General features: G+C 43.0%; 6 protein-coding genes across 6 annotated transcripts; 3 read left to right on the forward strand and 3 right to left on the reverse strand.

Moving 5' to 3' along the window:
• Positions 1-3: 3 nt before the first annotated feature.
• LOC108028426 (uncharacterized) lies at positions 4-400 on the reverse strand. Its single transcript, XM_017100256.3, has one exon. The coding sequence runs from the start codon at positions 205-207 to the stop codon at positions 4-6; it is 204 nt and encodes a 67-aa protein (XP_016955745.1). The 5' UTR covers positions 208-400.
• A 245-nt stretch (positions 401-645) lies between these two features.
• On the forward strand, positions 646-2,679 carry LOC108028746 (uncharacterized). The gene is made up of 5 exons (XM_017100715.2): positions 646-854; positions 910-1,909; positions 1,964-2,178; positions 2,239-2,477; positions 2,565-2,679. Exons 1-5 carry the CDS (start codon positions 715-717, stop codon positions 2,612-2,614), a joined length of 1,644 nt encoding a protein of 547 aa, XP_016956204.1. The 5' UTR covers positions 646-714; the 3' UTR covers positions 2,615-2,679.
• A 76-nt stretch (positions 2,680-2,755) lies between these two features.
• On the forward strand, positions 2,756-3,264 carry LOC108028748 (immediate early response 3-interacting protein 1). Its single transcript, XM_017100717.2, has 3 exons — positions 2,756-2,940; positions 3,005-3,103; positions 3,169-3,264. The coding sequence occupies exons 1-3, from the start codon at positions 2,853-2,855 to the stop codon at positions 3,222-3,224; spliced, it is 243 nt and encodes an 80-aa protein (XP_016956206.1). The 5' UTR covers positions 2,756-2,852; the 3' UTR covers positions 3,225-3,264.
• LOC108028747 (biogenesis of lysosome-related organelles complex 1 subunit 2) lies at positions 3,180-3,850 on the reverse strand. The gene has a single exon (XM_017100716.3). It carries the CDS (start codon positions 3,759-3,761, stop codon positions 3,276-3,278), a length of 486 nt encoding a protein of 161 aa, XP_016956205.1. The 5' UTR covers positions 3,762-3,850; the 3' UTR covers positions 3,180-3,275.
• A 507-nt stretch (positions 3,851-4,357) lies between these two features.
• LOC108028652 (2-aminoadipate transaminase) lies at positions 4,358-6,058 on the forward strand. The gene is made up of 4 exons (XM_017100576.3): positions 4,358-4,620; positions 4,680-4,801; positions 4,866-5,167; positions 5,235-6,058. Exons 1-4 carry the CDS (start codon positions 4,459-4,461, stop codon positions 5,924-5,926), a joined length of 1,278 nt encoding a protein of 425 aa, XP_016956065.1. The 5' UTR covers positions 4,358-4,458; the 3' UTR covers positions 5,927-6,058.
• LOC108028651 (proton-coupled amino acid transporter-like protein CG1139) lies at positions 5,919-12,119 on the reverse strand. Its single transcript, XM_017100575.3, has 7 exons — positions 11,809-12,119; positions 7,996-8,149; positions 7,745-7,931; positions 7,059-7,684; positions 6,823-6,998; positions 6,480-6,635; positions 5,919-6,423 (listed from the first exon to the last, which is right to left on the reverse strand). The coding sequence occupies exons 2-7, from the start codon at positions 8,145-8,147 to the stop codon at positions 6,332-6,334; spliced, it is 1,389 nt and encodes a 462-aa protein (XP_016956064.1). The 5' UTR covers positions 8,148-8,149; positions 11,809-12,119; the 3' UTR covers positions 5,919-6,331.
• Positions 12,120-20,477: the final 8,358 nt, after the last annotated feature.

A 20,477-nucleotide genomic window follows, 5' to 3' on the forward strand; every position in this document is an offset into this window, starting at 1 on the left:
GGGCTAATGGTGAGCGTGGTGTAGCGCCAGGTAGATGGCCACCAGGATGTAGAGCAGCTGCAGGTACGAGAAGATTACGAACATCGAAAATGAGCCAATTATCATCTTCCGCGCCGCGGGCGGCCCATCAAACTCAATATTTTCCGGTTGCAGTATGTCCACCACGTTGTTGTTGTTGACAATGAGGGGATGTTGGACGAAATGCATGTGTTGCACTGACCACCGGTAATACTTATTGGTCTTTGGGGGCAAATCTCGTGGGCTCTGGCTAAACGCAGGTGGTCATAGCGGGGGCACGGGAAAAGGCTCAACAATTTAACAAGAAGAAAATATTATTTTTGGCTCCAATTTTTATTTCACCATTCACACAGAACCGGCTCCGTCTTGTTGGCGCGATCAGCTGTTGGGCATTGGCCGTGTTGGAAAACGGAAAAAGAAGCTAAAAATAGCCAAATGAGATATGTCAATAAACTTGGGCATTAAAAAAATTTTTTATTTTGAATTTAATTACTTACATACTCAGTAACTATTTTAATTAGTAACGTTTACTAATTTTACTTTTATGTTTACTTAAAAAATCCTATTGTAAATAAAAAAAGAGTATAAATTTCAATAGCTAGATTTCAGTTGAAAAAAGTCAGCACTGTCAAATTTGTTGCGTTTTCATGCGCGGTTTGTTTTGCTTGTAACTTGTTTTAAAACATATTGACTGAAATGGATGTTGCAAAAAAAGAAATCCCTAATGTGAAAAAGCAAAGCCCAGAGAAGGGAAAACAGCAAAAAACTAAAACTGCTCCATCTCCACCGCCTCCAATTGTAAAGCAGAGAACTGTGGTGACTCCATGGCGAGACACGTGCGTAGATCGCACGAAACAACTTAAATTCATTAATTAAAATTCTAATTTCTAGGCTGGAATTCCAAACGACGTATGAGTGTTTATTCGGCAAAACCTCCACGCCTGCCAACCGGCGGCAGGCACTCAGTAAAATCCGCATTTGGAGCCTTCGAAGGGGAAATCTCTGCCCGGCGGCGGTCATGGCCACTTCGGTGCTCGTCCAGGCTCAACTGGAGGACCAGGAGGGCAACTCCAAAATACAGAACACCTACGCCAGTGCCTTCACGCGATTCTATAACTTCATGTCCTCCATCATCCAGGGCCATAACATGACCAGCATGTACGAAACTGCCAGGGAACTGGGACTGCAGTCGTTCATCGTGGATCTGCGGCACCTCTGCGCCCATGGACAGGAGCTGCCACCCGTGCAGGTGCTAAGAAACACTTCGGAGCATTGTCTGGAGTGGCTGCGAACCTACTACTGGCTGCCCCACAAGGAAACCATGTCTAATTTGAATGCCGGCAAGCTGAAGCGCAAGGACAAGCTGAAGTTTGAGAAGGCTGTAAGCAATCTTCTGGAGATCTACGATCTGACCCTGGAATGCCATTTCAAGGGGGCCGAGAAACTAAAGGCCATCAGCAAACTGAAGTCCAGTGCAGAATTTAATAAGATTAGGGTTTACTCCTCCAGCAAGAAAGCTAAAACATCGAAGGAAATACTCGACGCGGTGGTAAATGATCTCAGTGCGCTGGTCAAAAAGGAGTCTTCCTCCATGAAGGATCTGTTGGATATTTACACGGGTTGCCTGCTTAAAATGGAATACTTCCTAGGCGTTGGCCTGCAAGTGGATGACAACGAGGATACCCTGATTGCAGCCACTCAGGGACTCTTTAGACTACTCGCCATGCAGGGATACATCGAAAAGGTGTTTGTGGCCTTGGTTCAGCTGACTGAAAACGAAAACGAGGCGGAGCATAGACGACTGGGAGCCAGCTACTGGGCCTCGAAGATGGTTGAATCCTTCGGAATGCTGTTCCGCATGAAGCGCATGTACAAAGAGGAGCTTGATTTGGTTTGTAGGATTTTAAGTGTCCTGAATGCTTACTAAACATTAACACTTTTCCAGAACGATAAACTGAAAGCAGTGGAGTTTTCTTCGCTGAACACGGACAAGCTATCGAAAACCATGCGCAGTCTGCTTGTGCATTCCAATGTGGATCCCTCGATTACCCTTATTTTCGGGGATAACCCCAAAAAGTCCAGGTCTTTGGTGTTTGAGCGGGAGTTTATTATGCAACGTGTTGCCCCTTTCAGCAAATACTCGGCGCCAATTCTTAAAGGGTAAGCTTGGTTTCGGCAGAGCTGACTGTTTTAATAATAAATGTTTGCGTTTCTCCTAAGGCTACTACCGCTTGCCGATCCCCCCTTCAGCAAGACGCAAGTGGCGGATCTAAGCAAACTCTGCGATATTAGATTGCATGAATACGAAGAGGAAGATCCCATGGAGGATGACGATTCTTTGGATGAGAATTATAACCTGGATTATTTGGAACAGCTTTTGGCAAAAGCAGCTCAAAGCAAGGGCAACACTATTAGCAACTCTGTAACATCAGACTTGGGCCTTTGGAAAGTTGAAAAAGGTATGTTGTCTTTTAAAATTTAACTTATTAAAACTTGGTACCTATGAGTTCACACATTAAAAACTTTTTTTTTCCTGTTTTTTACAGACTACGATTGGTCCAAATGTGCCTTGGGCGTGTTACCTTGGGCTTCCTAAATATAAATACAATTTATATATTATATTGATTAAACCTACTAAATAAAAACAAACTATATAAGAAACGGCTTCAAATTTAATTTCCGTTTGGCGCGCATTTTGCCATTCAACCATTCACACTGAGCAGTCAGTCAGCTGTGAGTCGCCCGCAGTGAATGGCAAGTCGGCATCACTGACGTCAACAATTAGTCGCGAATTGGGTTTATTTTGATGAAAATATAAATAACTAGGCACAAATATGTTTACTTTGTGGACGCTGATTGAAGCCTCGTTGCTGTGCCTGAATGCAGTGTGCATTCTGCACGAAGAGCGTTTCCTGGCCAAGTGTGAGTTCTTGCTGAGATTCCCGTCTCCAATGCCACGATGTACAACTTTTGTCACCCTTTTCAGTTGGCTGGGGACGACAGGCTGGTCAGCAGGACTTCGGAGCACCCACGGCCAAGGACCAGGTGCTCAATCTCATCCGTTCTATACGCACAGTAGCCAAGAGTAAGTCATTCGATTACCGTCATAAACAAGTTTCTACATCCCTGATACCCTCTTTACTTTTACAGTTCCCCTGATATTCCTTAACGTAATTGCGATTATATTTAAGTTATTACTTGGTTGACATAAATCTACTATATTAAATGTACCATAAAGCCTTTGTAGATGAATAGTCTTATTGGGTCAGCTGGCCGCCTCCGGATTTCCTTTGCAGGACGCACTTTACGCGGTTTTCTAGGGCTATGCTGTAGGCATCTAGCTTGTAGGCCGCCGCCTCCAATTTATCCACCGTATCGGAGATCTCGTCGATCTGCTGCATCATCGGAGCCAACTGCTGAAACTTTAGGCTCAACTCAGTGGTCGAGGTGTTCAGATTCTCGGCAATCTGTCGCATGTCCTTGTACTTGGCAATCGTGGCCTTGTTCATCTCCTCCAGCAGCTTGTAGTCCTCCAGCGGGGCGTTGAGTTCGTGGGTGATGTACTCCTCCGTTTTGTTGAACATTTTCGTTGCCAGTCGACTGAGATTAGGGTCATGTCGCGTCAGAGCCTCGAAGCTGGAGGCACTAGACAAAGTTGGTCCGTGTTGCGGGGAGTCCAGGAGATGATTGGGGTCCTGTGCCGCGGCAGCAGCAGCAGCAGCGCTGGTTGTGGGCTTATCCATTTCTTCAAAGGGAGTTGGGACGCGATTTTCCGAGTTTTTCTCTCCAAAAACAAAGTGATTGCTTCAATCAGCTGTTGTACGCGTTGCCCTGGTAATGGCAATTTTAATTGGACGGCATTCGCGACGAAACAGATTTATAAATTAACATAAGTAACCCGACCGTTAGGTACCCTTTAATAACAGCTGGAAATCTCTACAAATAGTTAATTTTTCAGTAGTGTGTATTTTATAATCGTTCCAACAACAATACTTTTAATTAATTTAATTTCTAAGGATGTAAAATTTATAAAATAAATATTTATGGAAATATATTTACTGTTTGGCAATAAATATTAAAAAAAAAAACATACTTTTCTCAATTTATAGAACTTTAATATTGTTTCTTTTATGTATGTTTTCTGTAAGAGTTTTGTAAAGATGTATTACAAAATTTCAAATCTTAATCCCATAATTACTTATTGGGTTGTACAGGAAATAATATATTATTTATAATTATACATACATAATAGCTTATGAAGAAAATAGCTAAAAGCCTGGAAAGCGATCTGCCTAGAAAACTTTATACCCCTAGCGTTTACTACTAATAGGTATAACACAGAGACCATCAAAAAGTTTGATGTTTTTCCATTGTTTTCCATAAATGCGCGTACACATCCCACAGATAAGGCATTAGTTTGCTTGGCACAGCACGCTGAACATGTCGAAAACCAATAAAGAACGCAAGCTAAAACACCTTTTCGACGGTGGCGACTGGAATGTCTACGAACCGAACATCCTAAACCTAGGAGTTGGTGCCCCGGGGACTGATCTCCTTAACTCCAACTGCGATAACTTCAGGAAGGCCACGGATCACTGTTTGGTGGGTATTCCTCTTACGCAATATGCTCTTCAAAATTACCTTCTCAAGTTTCTTTTTAGCAACGTGAAAAGCTGGAAAATCAGTCCCTGATCTTTCAGTATGGACCTACAAGTGGTACGTTTGAGGTGCGCCGTGAGATTTCCACATATTTCACAGAAATGTTTGAGAGTCCCGTGAACTGGTAATCGCATGCGGTTTCTGTGGCTTTATTACTTATCTCATTAACGTTGTGCTTTTGGTTTTAGTGAGGATTTGATGATCACCACAGGAGCTACCCAGGGCCTTCACCTTCTTCTATCCACGTTGATAGACTTTCAGGGTTTCGTCTTCGTGGACGAGTACTCCTATATGATCGCCCTGGATAGTATCAAACACTTTAGCAGCCTCACAATAGTTCCTGTAAAGCTAAACGATGATGGCGTGGACTTGAAGGACCTTGAGGAACAGGTTTCCAAACGTCGTTTCAGATCGGAGAAAAAGGAGTTCTGGGGAATGTACTATACCATACCTACCTATCATAATCCCACGGGGATTCTATTCTCGCCAGGTAGGCTTACTTTTCTTAAATCGATCTTAAAAATAATGAATTTAAAAAAATACTTTTATATATGTAGAGGTCTGTCGCGGAATTGTGCAACTGGCCCGCAAGTTCGACTTCCTGGTGGTCTGCGATGATGTATATAATATCCTTCACTACGGGGAGAAGCCCACCAACTGCCGTTTGATGTCCTATGACGATAGAAATGATGCTGACTTTGCGGGACACGTTATTTCTAATGGAAGTTTCTCCAAGATTCTGGGCCCTGGAGTTCGCGTGGGCTGGCTGGAGGTTCCTCCGCGACTGAAGCCAATTCTGGACGGAAGTGGTTTTGCTAACAGCGGTGGATGCTTTAATAACTACACATCTGGAATCGTGGGGAGTCTCTTCGAGCTAAAGCTAGCTCAAACGCAAATAACCGTGTTCTATGAGGCGTACAAGGAGCGAATGCTGGCCACCACGCAGGTGCTTCGAGATGAGCTGCCCGAGGGCTGCAAGTTGGTCAGTCCCACTGGGGGCTACTTCATCTGGGTGCGAATTCCTGATCAGCTAGACTCCCGAGAGTTCCTCAAGTACTGCCTGGAAAGTCAGAGGATTTACTTTATAGCGGGAACACGCTTCTCTGTCGATGGTCAAAGTGGCAAGCAGTTCTTCCGTCTGTCCATCGCATTCTACCCAAAGGAAAAGCTGGTGGACGGAGCCAAGAGACTCTGCCAGGCGCTTAGGGATTATATAGCCACTCAAAAGATCCCCCACGGCGTATCTTAATATGGCAAAATATCTTTTATTAATGTGGTTAACTGCTATCGTACTTTAAATATGACTTAAAAATGTGACTTGGCACTAAACTACTTATCAAGACGTTATCTACTACATAAAGAAATATATGACATACAAACACTTGTTGTACAGATTCTTGGGCATGATGCTTAAAAATATCACAAATCTGATAAATTCTATACAAATACACAACAAATAGTTCAGAGTAGAAGTTTACACCTGTACAGCAGATCTCAGCCCAACTGCTTCTATATCTCTAGTCGTATCTGCATCTGTATCTTGTCATTTGTGCTGCGCTGCGAATGTCTACAGATTGCAATATCTTTCGATTGCTCATAATACTTTCGCTTGAATTGGAATGCCCGCTGGCGGATTATGCTAATGATATGCTGATTACTCGGAGAAGGTCAGCACGATCTCCTTGAGCGAGGTGTACGTGCCGATTACCAGGCCCAGGATGCCCACAATGATGAGCACAAAGTTGCCTGTAAGGATTCAATTTTAGTAATGAATTATGTGGGGATATTAAGTGAACACTCACTCAAGACTAGCCAGGCCTTGCCGATTCCCTTAGTCTGGTACCAGTGCGTGCAGATCTGGATGAGGGCCGGGAAGGCTAGACCCAAGGCGGACAGACACAGAGCTCCAAACAGGGAGATGAACAGCTCCAGGTTGGGAATGGCCACAGCCAAGAGGACTAAAGAAAGATAAATTTATAATTAATAAATGTTAGAAGGATTACGAAACAAAAGTTACAGATTTTTAAGAAGAAGTGCTAAATAATAACGTATTTAAATGTCTTTGCAAGTCTTTGATATCATCAAAAAAATGTTAAAGTAAAGACTTCATATATTTTGAAAATATGTTTTCAGGCTCAAACTTACAAGTGATTAGGACAAGGACAGTTCGCACGGCATACTCCCAAAACAGGGCATTGCGCTGGGCGCCCAGACGCTTGGCCACATAGTCATTCCAGGTGATATCGATGGCTACATAGCACGCCAGTCCGTGGGTAATGTAGATGGCGAAAGCCAGCATGCCCTTGACGCACATGGAGAGGCTGCAAGAGGATTCATTTGCTTACAGGATACTCAAGGGATCACTTAAATATTTAGCTTACACTTCGTGCTCTGGCATATTCAGAGTAATGGATCCCAGCACCGCGGATCCGTAGTTGAGGTATCCAAAGAGACCCATGCCCACGTAGAGGAAGACAATGAGCACCATGGACACGTTGAGGACACCACAACTGCCACCGAACTTCTGCGGCGTCTTCATCTCGTTCTCCAGAGGCAGGATTACGCCAATGGCCTCCAGGGCGAACAAGACAGTGCCGAAGAAGAGCGGGAAGTTCGAGGGCTTTCCGAAGGCATCCTTGCCCTCCGTGGTCACGGGCTCCCGGAAGATGTAGTAGCAGATGATGCCGAAGGAGACCATGGTGATGGCGTTGGCCAGCGTGGAGAACGGAGCCAGGTACTTCAGGTTGCGCACCCAGTTGATCAGGATCAAGGGCAGCAGAATGATGATCATGCAGAGTCGCACATCGATGTTCGTATCCGCCACTGCATCCACAATGGCCTTGATGTTGGAGGCCACAAAAACCACGTACACGCAACAGGTGCCCAGTTGGTAGATCAGCAGGAAAGTATTAACCACTGTGCCGATGTAGGGAGCAAAGAACCGGAAGAACTTGGGACCCTCACCCATGGCTGTCTCTGCCACCATGGGATAGTTCATGCTGGGCATCTGGAAGAGAAAAACTCTATTAACTTAGACCATTTTCTCCTAAGAGCTACTCCAACCAACCTTCTTCCTCCTGCAAAGTTCATATTGCGCCTTGACCAGCTGATGGATGCAGAAGGTGCAAATAAATCCAATGACTATGGTGCCAATGGATCCCGTGATGTAGCCGGAGTTGCGGAAGGCATTCGGCATGGCCAGAATACCAGTTCCCAGCGAGCCCTTCAGCAAATGGAACAGAGTCTCAGAGTTCCTGAGCAGGTGAATATCCTATGTATAATATGTATTTTCACAGGTAATCTTCTAGTACTACTCACGTGGTGGGATGCTCTACTTCGCGGTGATGGTAGGGGTTGTAGTCGGGATCCTTGGCCACGATGGCCTTGTTCTTCTGACCCTTCTCGGCCAGCTCCAATTTGTCCGCATGATCACTGACATAAGCCGCATTGCTGTGCCCATTCTTAGTCATGACTAGAAAGGAAAATATAAAGGCATTTAGATTTATGGGTACACGATTCGATTTTATTCAAATTTCTTATTCATTAATAGACTAATACAGTTTTTTCCCCTTTTTGTACCTTGTTATGTATTGAAATTAAAATGTCAACAGAAATGCAGACGTTTAAAATAAACGCAAATCAGATATTAACATTTCTAATATAAGTCTGTCTATGGTAGGGACCTAATAGAAATCGCAAATCCCCCATGTAATAAAAATGGGAAATTTAGTTATTTAAATTAAAGGTAGGGACTGCAAATTTTCGAAATCGTGAGTATTAAATATTTTTAAGATACTCTAACATAAACGTGGATATTAAACATCAATTTGTCTGCCAGTCCTAACGATGTACCTTTTAAACTATACACAAGCTGTCCGAATTAATAGTTAATAGATATTAATAATTAATAATAATAGATATTAGAATCTAGTAAAATTGCTTAATTTTTAGTATTGTATTAACAAACTATTTCCAATGCATTCCCATCTTTGCCATCGTAAATGCTCATTAAGTAAGTGCCTCTAAGATCAATCTTCATCAGCCACTCCTAGCAACCTATAGCTACGTCTGCTGCTGCATCCGTATCTGCATCTGCATCTGTGGCGCAACAAGTGCGTGATGTGCACGGCGATCTGAAAATAGTCTGTGCCGCTGACATATTTCTAAATTGAATGCAGACCTCGGCAATGTCAAGTTCAGTGCCAGCGAAGCGTTGCCCCGATTCAAATGCGAGTGTCTCGCGCCCACTCCCCCCGAATTTTAGGGTATACGAGTACCTGGCATTTCGTGCGGTGTTCTGAGTTTGAGACGTGCTAAAATAGAACGAAACGAACAACAAAGGCCAATTTTAGTGCACTTGTCTGTGGAATCGGACTTTGTTGTTCGCCCTAATCGCTCCTCCTCCTGTTGTCGCCGTATCTCAGCCCAAGCTTAATTAGAAAATATGTATTCGTGTGACAACGGCAATTCGAGACTTTACGGCTTCCAGTTAAGATAATCTCATCTGCCCGAGAGATATGGAAATTTTGGCAAATTACGGCGAACTTTTCCGGATCTCGTTCTTCGTTTTACGAGCGTGCCTCTTGCAATTGGCGTCGAGATAATATCTGCAGATCTCGTGAGCTATGGTACGATATGCAAGTCGGGCCGCGGTTCTTCTGCCGTACAAGCCGCCAGACCTGATCTATAACCTGAACGACTCTCTGCATAATCTCAAGTACGGCGGCTTTTCTGTACCACTTTCAAAGTCCGAGATATGCGGAAGTCATTAACCGATCTCCGGGGAGCTCTTGACAGTGATTGTACTGAATTGGCTTTTGGGAACGCGTGAGTAACATCTGTACATTGGAAAAACTATTCAAAACTGTTTATTTATGAGTCGAATAATTGCTGCCGCATATCTAATGGTTCTGTGGGAAATCCTAAGCTTTATACAATTTTGTTTGATAAAAGTAGTTTTTATTATTATATGGCTTCCTTGATGACTGCTTTATTTGAGGAAAATATATTTTTAGGGCAATTGTCTTCAAATGCTTTTAAGTACTTTTATTCTAAGGTAGTCCCTTTATTTGCATCAAATTGTAAAAACTATGATAAATCTGTTACGTTTCATGGAAAATTCTTTAATGATTGAGTATCATATACATAACTTTCTAATAGTCTAATTCCGGCTTTTGGTCTGTAAGCCCGACAAGTCATCACCAAAAATAGACAAAGGCCAAAGCCCACGCAAAACAGAATTCGCAGAAGTAATTTCCATAATTTATTTCAACCGTGGTCAACCCCAACAAACCCCTTTAGTTTGTTTTACTAATGAAGTGCAGGCGGTTTTAACTGGATTGGCACACTCGTAGCCATTCGCATCACGCCAATAAATTAATTTTATTTGACTCTGCCGATTTGCAGTTTGCCAATTTGTTTTGACTGGCCCGCGAATGATTTTGAGGCCTTTTCCTTTCTATTTGCCCACTTTTTGTTTTTGTTGCCCCTGCAGCTGTCTAAAAATATTTTTGAATATTTTGCAGAGCCAAGAATTCCCCATGAATCGCTTGAATTTGTTTTCTTCACGTGAACGCCAGTTGAATATCAATTGAAAGCAGCACGCGACTCTCCCGGCTTTTGTTTTGGTCTCTTGGCTTTTATTGTGTTACTATTTACTCACTGGAGCTGTGGGCTTAGGCAGTTAGCCAAGTTCAATGAGCCAGCCACTCGGCTTGGCCTTAGCTGTTTGCAGCACTTGACTCGCCGCCGCGGAATACGAATTTCAATTGTCAGCGGCGGTGGAATCTTGGCCTGGCCCAAACAGCTTCTAGCTGGCTGGCTTATAAAAGCCGTCGGCCTTGCCCCGCTTAATCATTTCGTTTTCGAAACTGGAGTTTTCCCCTGTGCTTGCCCTAGCCCCTCTGGCAGTGAATTTGGAGTGGAAAAGTTCTTGGCACTCGCAGCATTCCTAGCAGGTGGAAACGCTTGGTTGTCCAACTGTTTTCGAGCTCGCAATGTGGTAGTGCAACTGCAAGTGCCAGTTTTAATGAAATTTTCCACGCAAAGCGATAATTAATTATACGTGCAGGGGAGGGAAAACGAGGGAGGTTGAAATAATTCGATTTACAGAGAAAATTGTAGTTCGAACTTTTCAATTCGACTAAAGTAAATTGTAAAGAGGTTGACTCGTTACTGCAGCTTACTTAAGTATTTAAAATAGCTGGTACTACAAGAAAACTTAAGTATCTGCAAGATAAATCAACTTAAAGGGTGAAGAGTGTTAGCTTATACAGCCATAATGATCGAGCTTGCCAAACATTAGTACTCATTGGTTTCCACCAGCCATCAAATTATCTGAACTTACATACCACAGCTAACTACAGTTTTTGTGGTGTAAAATTGGCAACTTCGAGTTGGTAATCATCTTTAAGAATACCCCGCCGGACCACCTTTTTATTTAACCACCACTCAGAAGTGTGCAAATGTCAGAGAAGTCACCGCTCTTGTGTGGCAACACAACAGTTGGCCAACCCGACGTATGAGTGATGTGGACTGAAAGCTATGTTCTTTATCACATCTTATGCTACTTGTCACCATGGTTTCTTGCAAAACCAACAATAGTCACTGATTTATAGCACTGCATTGTAAATGTTGTTCATAGACTTGAAATTATTTCACTGCTGATTTATATCTCCGAGTTGGCCGCTGAAGAATATGTCTTGCTATATCCACAGGTAGTAGGAGTATGTTGTGAAAGGACTTGAGAAAGCGATTCTTATCTTGAGACACTCGGGATCTTATCAGGAGATATAAATAAATGTTATTGCCGTTTAATGAATTTAAGCTCTTTGCAAATATTTGAAAGATGGGGTTCATATCTTGAAAGCCGTCTGCTCTTTAAACTTTTGGCGAGCTGTTTTGGTCCCTCGATTGATCATTTGCGTCAGGCATTTGCGTCAGGATGCGCGTCGCCGCCCGAATTTAGCTGCAATTAATTGGGGGTTAGTTCACTCAGCTCAGCTAAGCTGAACTCGGCGATCTGTGCACTCATGCGCGACTTACTAATTTGCAAAGTCGAGCGTCGCGACTTCCGCTGGCTAATTAGCCCAAAAGTAAAACCGCAACACAAAGCGTAGATCTCTCACTTACCGCTGCTTGCAAAACACTATCTTCGTTGAGCCGGAATGAATGCAATTCTCTCTGTGTAATATCCGAACTCCTCCCAGAATAATCGTTGAATAATCGAAAATTACTGCTGAAAAGCCTTTGAACAACTGGCAATTAACCGAAGCACTCGTCGACAGAGGCGGCGAAAAACCAAAACATAAATCTAAATCAAGGCAGATCAACGCCGAGCAGACCGTAGACCGTACCGCCGCGCACTTGTTTCGCCAGGCTGTGTGCTATACTATGCTGCGATGATGTATAGTTGGTCGGATCTGCGATGTGATCGTGTTGGCCGCGCGTTAACGACTAAATCAGACCCGGCGTGGGTCACCAGTTTTAAGCATCGCGCGAAACGCTGAACGACACTCACACAGCGGAGATCACACAGACACTCCCGGCGCACAGGGAACCGTCTCGCACATTTGTCGAGTGTCGCAGAATCCCATCGAGATCGGCGAAGGGGGTCTCCAAGTGGTTGGGGGCGGTGGGTTCGGGTTGGGTTTGGGTTCACCTTGTGCATCAATCTGGTGCCTTGGGATAGATCGTAGTGCTCACTGGGAATCCCCGACCCATCTTAGGTGATCCCTGCGGCTATATATAATATTACCCTCCTGTCGGTCTTACATCACTAGTTTTCAAAAGTTTTATTCATTATTTTCAACCACTTTCTTTAGTTTTAGGAATCCTAGGTATCCATTGTTTGCAGAAGGTCTCAAATATATTTACTTTCCTTTTATTCTATATGGTTCCCAGAATTCCACACTGTTTTTCCTCAAAGTGCTCACTAATTACTGGTTCAACAAGTTACAATAACATTAGTGTTGACAATTTGGCTCAGGGGCTAACTGACTTGTTTGCTTCCCGTGCTTAGGTCCTAGGTGCCAGTAGGTTCTAGACTTGAAAATATAGTTTTGGCAGTCACAGAACTCAAACACAATCCTGTTGTGCTATGCCTACTTTTGTTCTTTCTCCCACCAGTTTTTCTAGTTCAGTCTCTCCAAATCTTGGATACAAGCAAGGTTCCCTCGATGGGAGCAGGAATCTCTTCCTTAGGCAGCTTTCCCTGCTCCCAACCATCATCGGTCAACCGTAAGAGATCGTTTAATGACTGTCGCTCAACGTGTTTTCATGTAACCATCACCAAGGCCTGCGCTTCAGATGCTCCTGCCTGCCGCCCCCGCTCCCGTCCGCAGCGCCCATCTGCATGGTCTGTGGGCCACTTTTTCTGTCTTGGCCAAGAGACGTTGCCAAATATTTGGCCGGGCATTGTCTGGCTTATGGCAAGACGGCAATGCGGCAAAAGAACCAGTAACCAGTAACAACTGCTCCGTCCATTGCAGGCAGTGCAAGACACTTCGATCGACTGGCAATTAACATGTTTTTTGCGGATCGATGGCTTAATGCACTTTCTCAGCGCCAGCTAACTGGTTTGGGGGACTTCGGGGGAGCCCCGAGGGGAGGGAGGGGAGGACGTTCTGCGCCAGGCTGTTCACTTGGCCAAATGAAATTTCGACCGGTGGCCGCGTGCCTTCCTGCGTTTTATTGGTTCGCCTGCATTGCGCATACGCCGCATGTGTCTGGGAACTACTCGGCTATCCCTCGGCGGATCGGTTACCCGATACGAGCATATGGGGTATCGCGAAACCGGTTGCCATCTGGCCGGCTCTGACGTCGCCTTTCGTCTACGCACGCCATGGAAATGAGATCAATATCAATTTAATATGATAATGCAGTCTCATAGCAAACATTTTGGATACTTCCGAACTGTAGTTAGTCATCAGAAAATAACATTTTGGGATTCACTTTGGTGTCTTTTCCTTCTTTCTTATGCGTGACCGAAAGAGAGCTGGCGTTATAAGTACACTGATACAAACGAAGTAAGTCCAATGTTTTTATTTAAAAATTAATCGATGTTTTTTTTCATTGCAGTTTCAAATTTTTCAAAAAAGAAATTATACAATTTAGCAGTAGAATTACATTTTAGGATTTAAAACATTGATTTTAATAGGAAAATATTTTGTATGTCGTACAATTATTTATTGATTTTATTTTCATAGTAAAATATTTTAGGTAAGTATTTATATTTAAGTCAATGCCATTAAATATAACTCAGACATTAAATATTTGTTGTATTTATTTTATACAAACTTGGAGATTTTGTATTGTACTTTGAAAATAGCAAATTAATGTTAATTAATATTATTATTTACAAATTAATTTCAAAATAAATATCCAACTCAAATAAGTAATGCTAATTTTTTCCCTGTGTAGCCAGTCCTGACTTTGGCTATGACGCTGGGGTAAGCCAGAGATAATATGGAACCCAATTCGCCAATTTTATTTGCGCATTTCTTTTTGCCAGTGACGTCGGCAAATCCACTCTAATGGCTTCACAGCTTGTTGGTTAAGTGATTTCGATCACTGAATGGCGATAATTAAACATGTTGTGTTAATTCTTTACCTAAATGGCCATCAATTCGCACCTTCATTCGCATATAACCATCGAATTGGAGTTGTTTGGGCATACACTTGAAATAAAGCTGACTGGTTTAATCAGACTTCCAAGGAAAACTCCCATGGCGTTATGTTTTGGATGGGTCCGAGGTGAAAACACTAATTTGATTGAGCACCTGAAAAAAGCTTTCAGTTTTAAGCATTGTATTTAGGTGTCATTATGAAAATGACATACTTCCAATCTGATCAGGCAAGGCAAACACATTTGCGGATAAATATAGAGATGGCGTTGTGATAATTGCATGCGAAATTCATCTGATTAGGTGTAAAAATACACAAAAGCACTCTGTTTTGCTTAAATTATATTTAATTTGGTGTGTATTGACGCATACAGTGGGAATGCAAAGTGTAGAAACATTTTTTTAATTCTGGGATAGTAAATTAATTTATTATAGTTTGGGGTATTTTATCGAACATTATATTCCTAAAGGCAATCAATTTATACCACCTTATACAAAAACTAAAAATGTAAAAATAAATAAAAATAAAATAAGCGTAGTTTATGCCACAGTAGCTATAGCTACAATAAAAGAATGGTATTCGGACATTTTCAGTTACCCTCTACTTGAGAATAAATAAATAAATATCGAACATTATCTTTAAGAAATTATATTTTTTAATTTGTTATATTATTATTTTTTTAAATAGTTTTTCATAAAGGAATACATTGATAAATGCATTGGGTAGTGTATATAAATTAAGGAGATGAAATCTAGCTATTGATCATTTCTTTTATATTAAGTTAAATAAATTAATAAATAAAAGCAATAATAACCTAACTTGGCACAATTCAATAGTTTTTAAAAATAAGTTACAAAGTTATTTAAACGTATTTTCTACTATATTATTCGCAGTGTAGCGCAAAGCACTCACAGCTCACATAATACGGGCAAGGGAAAATTGATTTCGCCCTGAACTTGCGCTGCCCTGCTCGGTGTCACTAAACAAAGAACACGTGCCGTGGCCCAGAGATCTCCTCCGGTCCCCATCTGCATGCGGATTCACTCGTTCATTTCCCTGTTGGTCCGATGTCTCCCTCGAATGGGTCAGGTGGTCGACTGCCCTTTGGCCTCGCCAATTTCCCCGACTTTTACTTTCAGATTGAAATACGGCACACATATACTGTGTGTAGAGCGGGTTCTGCCCACCCATATATCATGGAAGCGTGTAAATTTGTGGCAGCTCAATTGAAAAATTGCTTTGTTATTCTCAATTTGAGGCTCTAAACTGTTTTAGGCACTATGCGTTGGTTTAATCACGGAGAATGGCGCACCGAAGAGCGAATCCCATGTGGGACACCTCTGCGCCGCTGATGAAAGCTGAATTATTATTATTATATTGGGGTTGGCTCGGCTCGTTTGCATCGCCTAAGGAAGTCCGAATTGAGGGTGACACAGTTTTGGGTGCTGCGTGAAAAGAGCTTACCATCGGATCATCCGCGGACGGGTTCGGTTCAGTTGGTCCCGGCTTGGTCAGGGTGAAAGGTTCCTCGACTTCCCGATTTCCGCCATGTCGACGCCAGAGAACGTAAGTGGCTTCAAGTTTCGAATAGCTTTAGGCCTAAAATGTTCAGCAAAGCCTTAAAAACATTTCCCGATAATGTTAATACTAAGAATATTAATACAAAAACATTTTTTTCTTTGCCATAAAACCTTGAAGTAATACCAAATTGGAAGCTATACCATCTGCATTTTTTAATGAGCAAATTATAGAGTTTTTCGAAAAAAGTAAAATTGTTTGTCTAACTGTCTTTAAAAACATCCCAGAAAAATAAACTTATTTGTGTAGTGCTCGACCTTTCTAATTTTCTTTTAGATTTTAGGGCTGTAGTGATAAGAAATGCCTCTGTCTCAAATGTATTTTAAGTTGTATCTCGAAAACTATGAGGCTTTCTACGGGTCCGGCTTTCGTCGCATTATAAAATGGCTAAAAATAATAACTGGACAACAAGCTTTTTTGGTAATCTCAGCTAGAGGCGTAGAAAACTCCCCCTTATGCTGGGCTTATCTGGTGATAAGAGCTCTGAGGTCTGCGTGTGCACTGGCCTACAAGATCGCTGACGGCTTTATCGGCCGACATATGTCGGCTGTCTCCGGTTCTTGGACTATTTCTCACGTTCTGCTGTCTGGGCCGCGACTGTGGAATTGCAATAAAAGCGTCTAAACACAGGGGGCTACCACAACTCCACCCACTCACCCCGTGAACCCCGACTCGGCCCGGCCTGGGGCGAGTGCCTGACTCAATGTTAATGCTCATGCTTAGCCAGTGCCATTGCCAAGTGCGAGTGCTCCAACCGCGAGACCGGAGGGGCTCGAGGGGCTTGGGCGGCACTCGAGCGGGTTCCGAGATTCCGAGAGCTTTGGGATCGAGATAGAGGCTCACTTCGCCGGCGACGGCTAACTTTTGTTTTAAATTGAACGTCTGGCCAGATTCGCGCTTTTATTCTGTGTCCGCCAATCGCTCTACAAACAACTCCGCGCCGACCGCAGCGTATACTCGATTTAATTGTACTCGGTGCCAATTGTATTGGAACAATGACGCTAGCCGTGATTAGTGGGTCGGGCGCTGCCTGTGATACTGTAAGTGCCTCGTAAGCGTTATATATCCGAGAGTGCTTCCCGACTGATTGCCCGATTGCCCAATCGATCGAGATTAGCGCGGCATTCGGTTGCAATCGTCCCCAAATTGGGACAAATTGAGTGTTAATCACAGATAAATCGGAATTTAATTGTGTTGCCTGGAGTGGAAATGTGTTTATTACATCAATAACTTAAAATGCATTTCGTCATATATAAGTCTCAGAGATAAACAATACATCAAAAATGTATAGCTTTTAGGGAAATCCCTTTAACATCTCCTCAAAGTATGCAAATACATGGATATTTCTTAACTTATCAAATCCAAAAGGACAGCATTGCAAAGCAATAAATACTTTTTGAAAAGAATTCTAGGCTATATCTTTAATAAACTTCAAGAAAAGTTATATCTTTTCACAAAATCTGGGATCTTTAAAGCAAAGTTTGGAATCAAGTTGTATTATATTTACATTGTACAATTTACATTGTAAATGTATATATAACTATGTTATCCTAAGCATTTCCCAATTGTGTTCTTTTTATATCACTGCTCAATGCTGATATCAATAGCGCATAAAAATCTCAAGACCTTTATGACTGTTGTCAAAGGTGATGAAATGCATATGTTTCACTGATACCACCATCCGATTAGAAATCGATTAGACCCGAGTTCGGTCGGGGCTTCGGAACATGCTTGTAAATCACCGATAAATCGCAGATAAATCCGAAATAAATCATAAACAAATCAAGGGAAATCAAAATAACGCGTCAGCGCTCACACAACCCAATGGGTCGGTGGGGAAGAACAAAGTAATTGGTTTTATGTGCAGCCGCTGTACATATATCACTTGAGACTGCAATTAGGCGGGTGCAAACAAGGCGAGTGATATTAGGGCGGCCTTATCGGGTGCCCCCTGTTTGCTTTCGGATTTCGGAAAGCCCCATTAGTTGAGGGTGGGCAGTCATCAAGAGCCTGTTACCTAAGAGTGACTGTTCCATGGAGCGGATCAGCGCAGAACGATGGAATCGACAGTGGCAGCAAGTGTAATTAGACATAAGTGCTCATTACTTAGGCGCGTGGAGATAGCTGAACGGCGGCCAGATTGCTATAGATCGTGTATATATATGCTGATGCCCAGCTTGATCCGCTTTAGAATGGCCTTCAGGGTTTCGTGACAAAAAGGCGGGGCTTGTGATTCATTGGGGGTGATTCAAGCCCGCCCTGTGTTTATAGAAATATCTAAAACTGTTCGAGCCGCTTATCGGCTATTTTTGCATGGCCTAATCAGGCGGGGATACATGGATTTTTAATTAAATTAGTATGCTACCAATTTTAGTCGGAAGCGGGTCCTCAGATCTTTCTATCTGCAGACTAGAGTCGATAAACCATAGCGTCATTGAGCGGCAGGTGGATGAATACTTTGTACCCTGGCCCTGGGCTGCTTCAATCTTTTTGCGGATACACCTATCCAGATAGTAGTCTTATCCGTTTCGGACTGCCAAGTGCTTTCTTGGTCGCAGCGGTTAGCCAAGGCAGTTAGTTTGAATTCTGGAACTTAGTGCGTTGGTTGTGCCGATTAAAGTCGAGTTCCTTGGATCAAGGAATCAAGTATCCCTCAGAGGTGAGCTTCTAAAAAATAATAGACCTGGCATCCAAAGTGCTGTGAGAACGCGACAGCGATGCATCTTCATCAGCTGTCGCTGAAATTAATGGATCGACGCGGGTTTCAAAGTCAACAACCTGAGCTCGATCGTTATATGTATACTATAAACCGACTTGTTTGGGGGTTTTTGCGCCAAGTGTTTTTGTGAATGGCCCAAGGATTTACGCGTTGTGAGTGATGAACTGTGTGTTTTGAATACATTAAATTATATACGCTTTGCATATCAATTGAAGTGTGTGTGATACTTAGGTAATCCCCAATTTGTGCGTTCCGCTTGCATCTTGCGGATCTTGAGTGCCTTTATTGCAAACAATTGCGGCCAACAGCTCTTTGTCTTGCCCGAAACCCGTTCGGCAATCCAATTTCAGGGTGCGTTTTGGCTTTTGCATATGCAAATTGCTTAAATAACACGCCCGTCAGAAGTCGGAGACTCAGATTGCCTTAAATTAGCGCTCAAGTACGACTTGATTCTGGTTTGCTGGGAAAGCTGCACTGGATGTTTTCATGTTTATCCATAAGTTAAGTAGCTAAATCCGCGTGATCGGCAGAGGAGGTCACATAAATTAAGGAGCGGTTTTCGCGCGAAAAACAGACCGAGTGTTCAGCTAATTTCAGTTGGTTTCGGGGCGTATGAGCAATGTGGGCAGCAGGAGAGCGCAAGCGCCACCTGTTGTTGGCTTGGGCAGGAGACACGTTCCGCAGGCAGCCGCAGAGCGGCGCTACTTTTCAAGAGTCCCAAAAGAAGGCAACACTTTCTGCTGCCAAGTTTCCCGGCGGTTGGAATTTAAAATTCCACCAACCCCTCTAGATCATCTGCCATTTTCCTCCAATTGAAATATTTGCCTTCGCACATGGATGAATTCATTTTCAATTATGTTTCGATCCCAGTTGCAAGGCCAGCGCTCACCTTGATCCCAATCTAAGTCCAAGCCCTCGCCAGATGCAATTCAGCCGGAACTCGGTCAAGTTGAGCGAATTCGACGAGCAGAAACAATTGCAGAAAATCGTAAAATTTTCCACTACCATAATTCGCCAGGAATTCAACCGCTTTGAACTGGTTTCTGTCAGGCCGAAGCAACCGTAGACGGAGTATCAGACGTGCAGTTGGCGCACGTTTCGAGTTACCCACAAATAAATGCGACGCAGAAATCAAATTGATTTTAATTTCAGCAAATGAGTGATCCACACTTCTGTCCGTCCCCTACTGAGCCCTTGGCTGGTATTTTTGGCAATCGACTTCGGACCCAATCAACTCTCCGAGACTCTCGTGGGGGTCGCACGCTTCAATTGGCCGCCAATTGAGGCAGTCTGAACTGAATCGTCATTTCGCCGTCATCCGTGCAGTCTATCTGGACGGTATCGCTGGCTTATTAGCCATTCCAGTTTTCCCAGCCAGTCGTTATCTGGTCTGGTTATCTTTCCAGCGTGGGGAAAGCTGATTCACCTGATTACTGGGACCAGGAAAATTGAAATATGGAAATTTGTCGTCGTTTTGTAGGTTATTCTTATACAAATTTAGGGAATCTCCTATGTGTCTTTATCCTCATTGGTGTTACTATTTTATACGGGTTTTTAATCCTTTGAACTTCTTATGTGGACGGGCTTGAAACACTGAGAACACTAGATTAATTGTGACAAATTAATAAGAAGGCTTTAAAGACTATAAATATTTAGTAAATATCAATCTAATGCTGACTCTTACTAGCTCTAAAAACTCTGCCTTTATTTTCTTTATCTACCGAATGGAGTGCAGTTGTGAGTCAGCGAATGCTGTTTATGCTACGTTGCTGTGCGTCCAGCTTTCTCCCAAACCGCTCCTAATCTCGGACCGGAACTGATTCAGTAGCCGACCTGTGAGCCATGATTTCCTTTTCCAGATCCTCAAGGGAACCCGCGC

Source organism: Drosophila biarmipes, chromosome 3L (genome assembly GCF_025231255.1).
Source record: "Drosophila biarmipes strain raj3 chromosome 3L, RU_DBia_V1.1, whole genome shotgun sequence".
Taxonomy (NCBI): Eukaryota; Metazoa; Arthropoda; class Insecta; order Diptera; family Drosophilidae; genus Drosophila; species Drosophila biarmipes.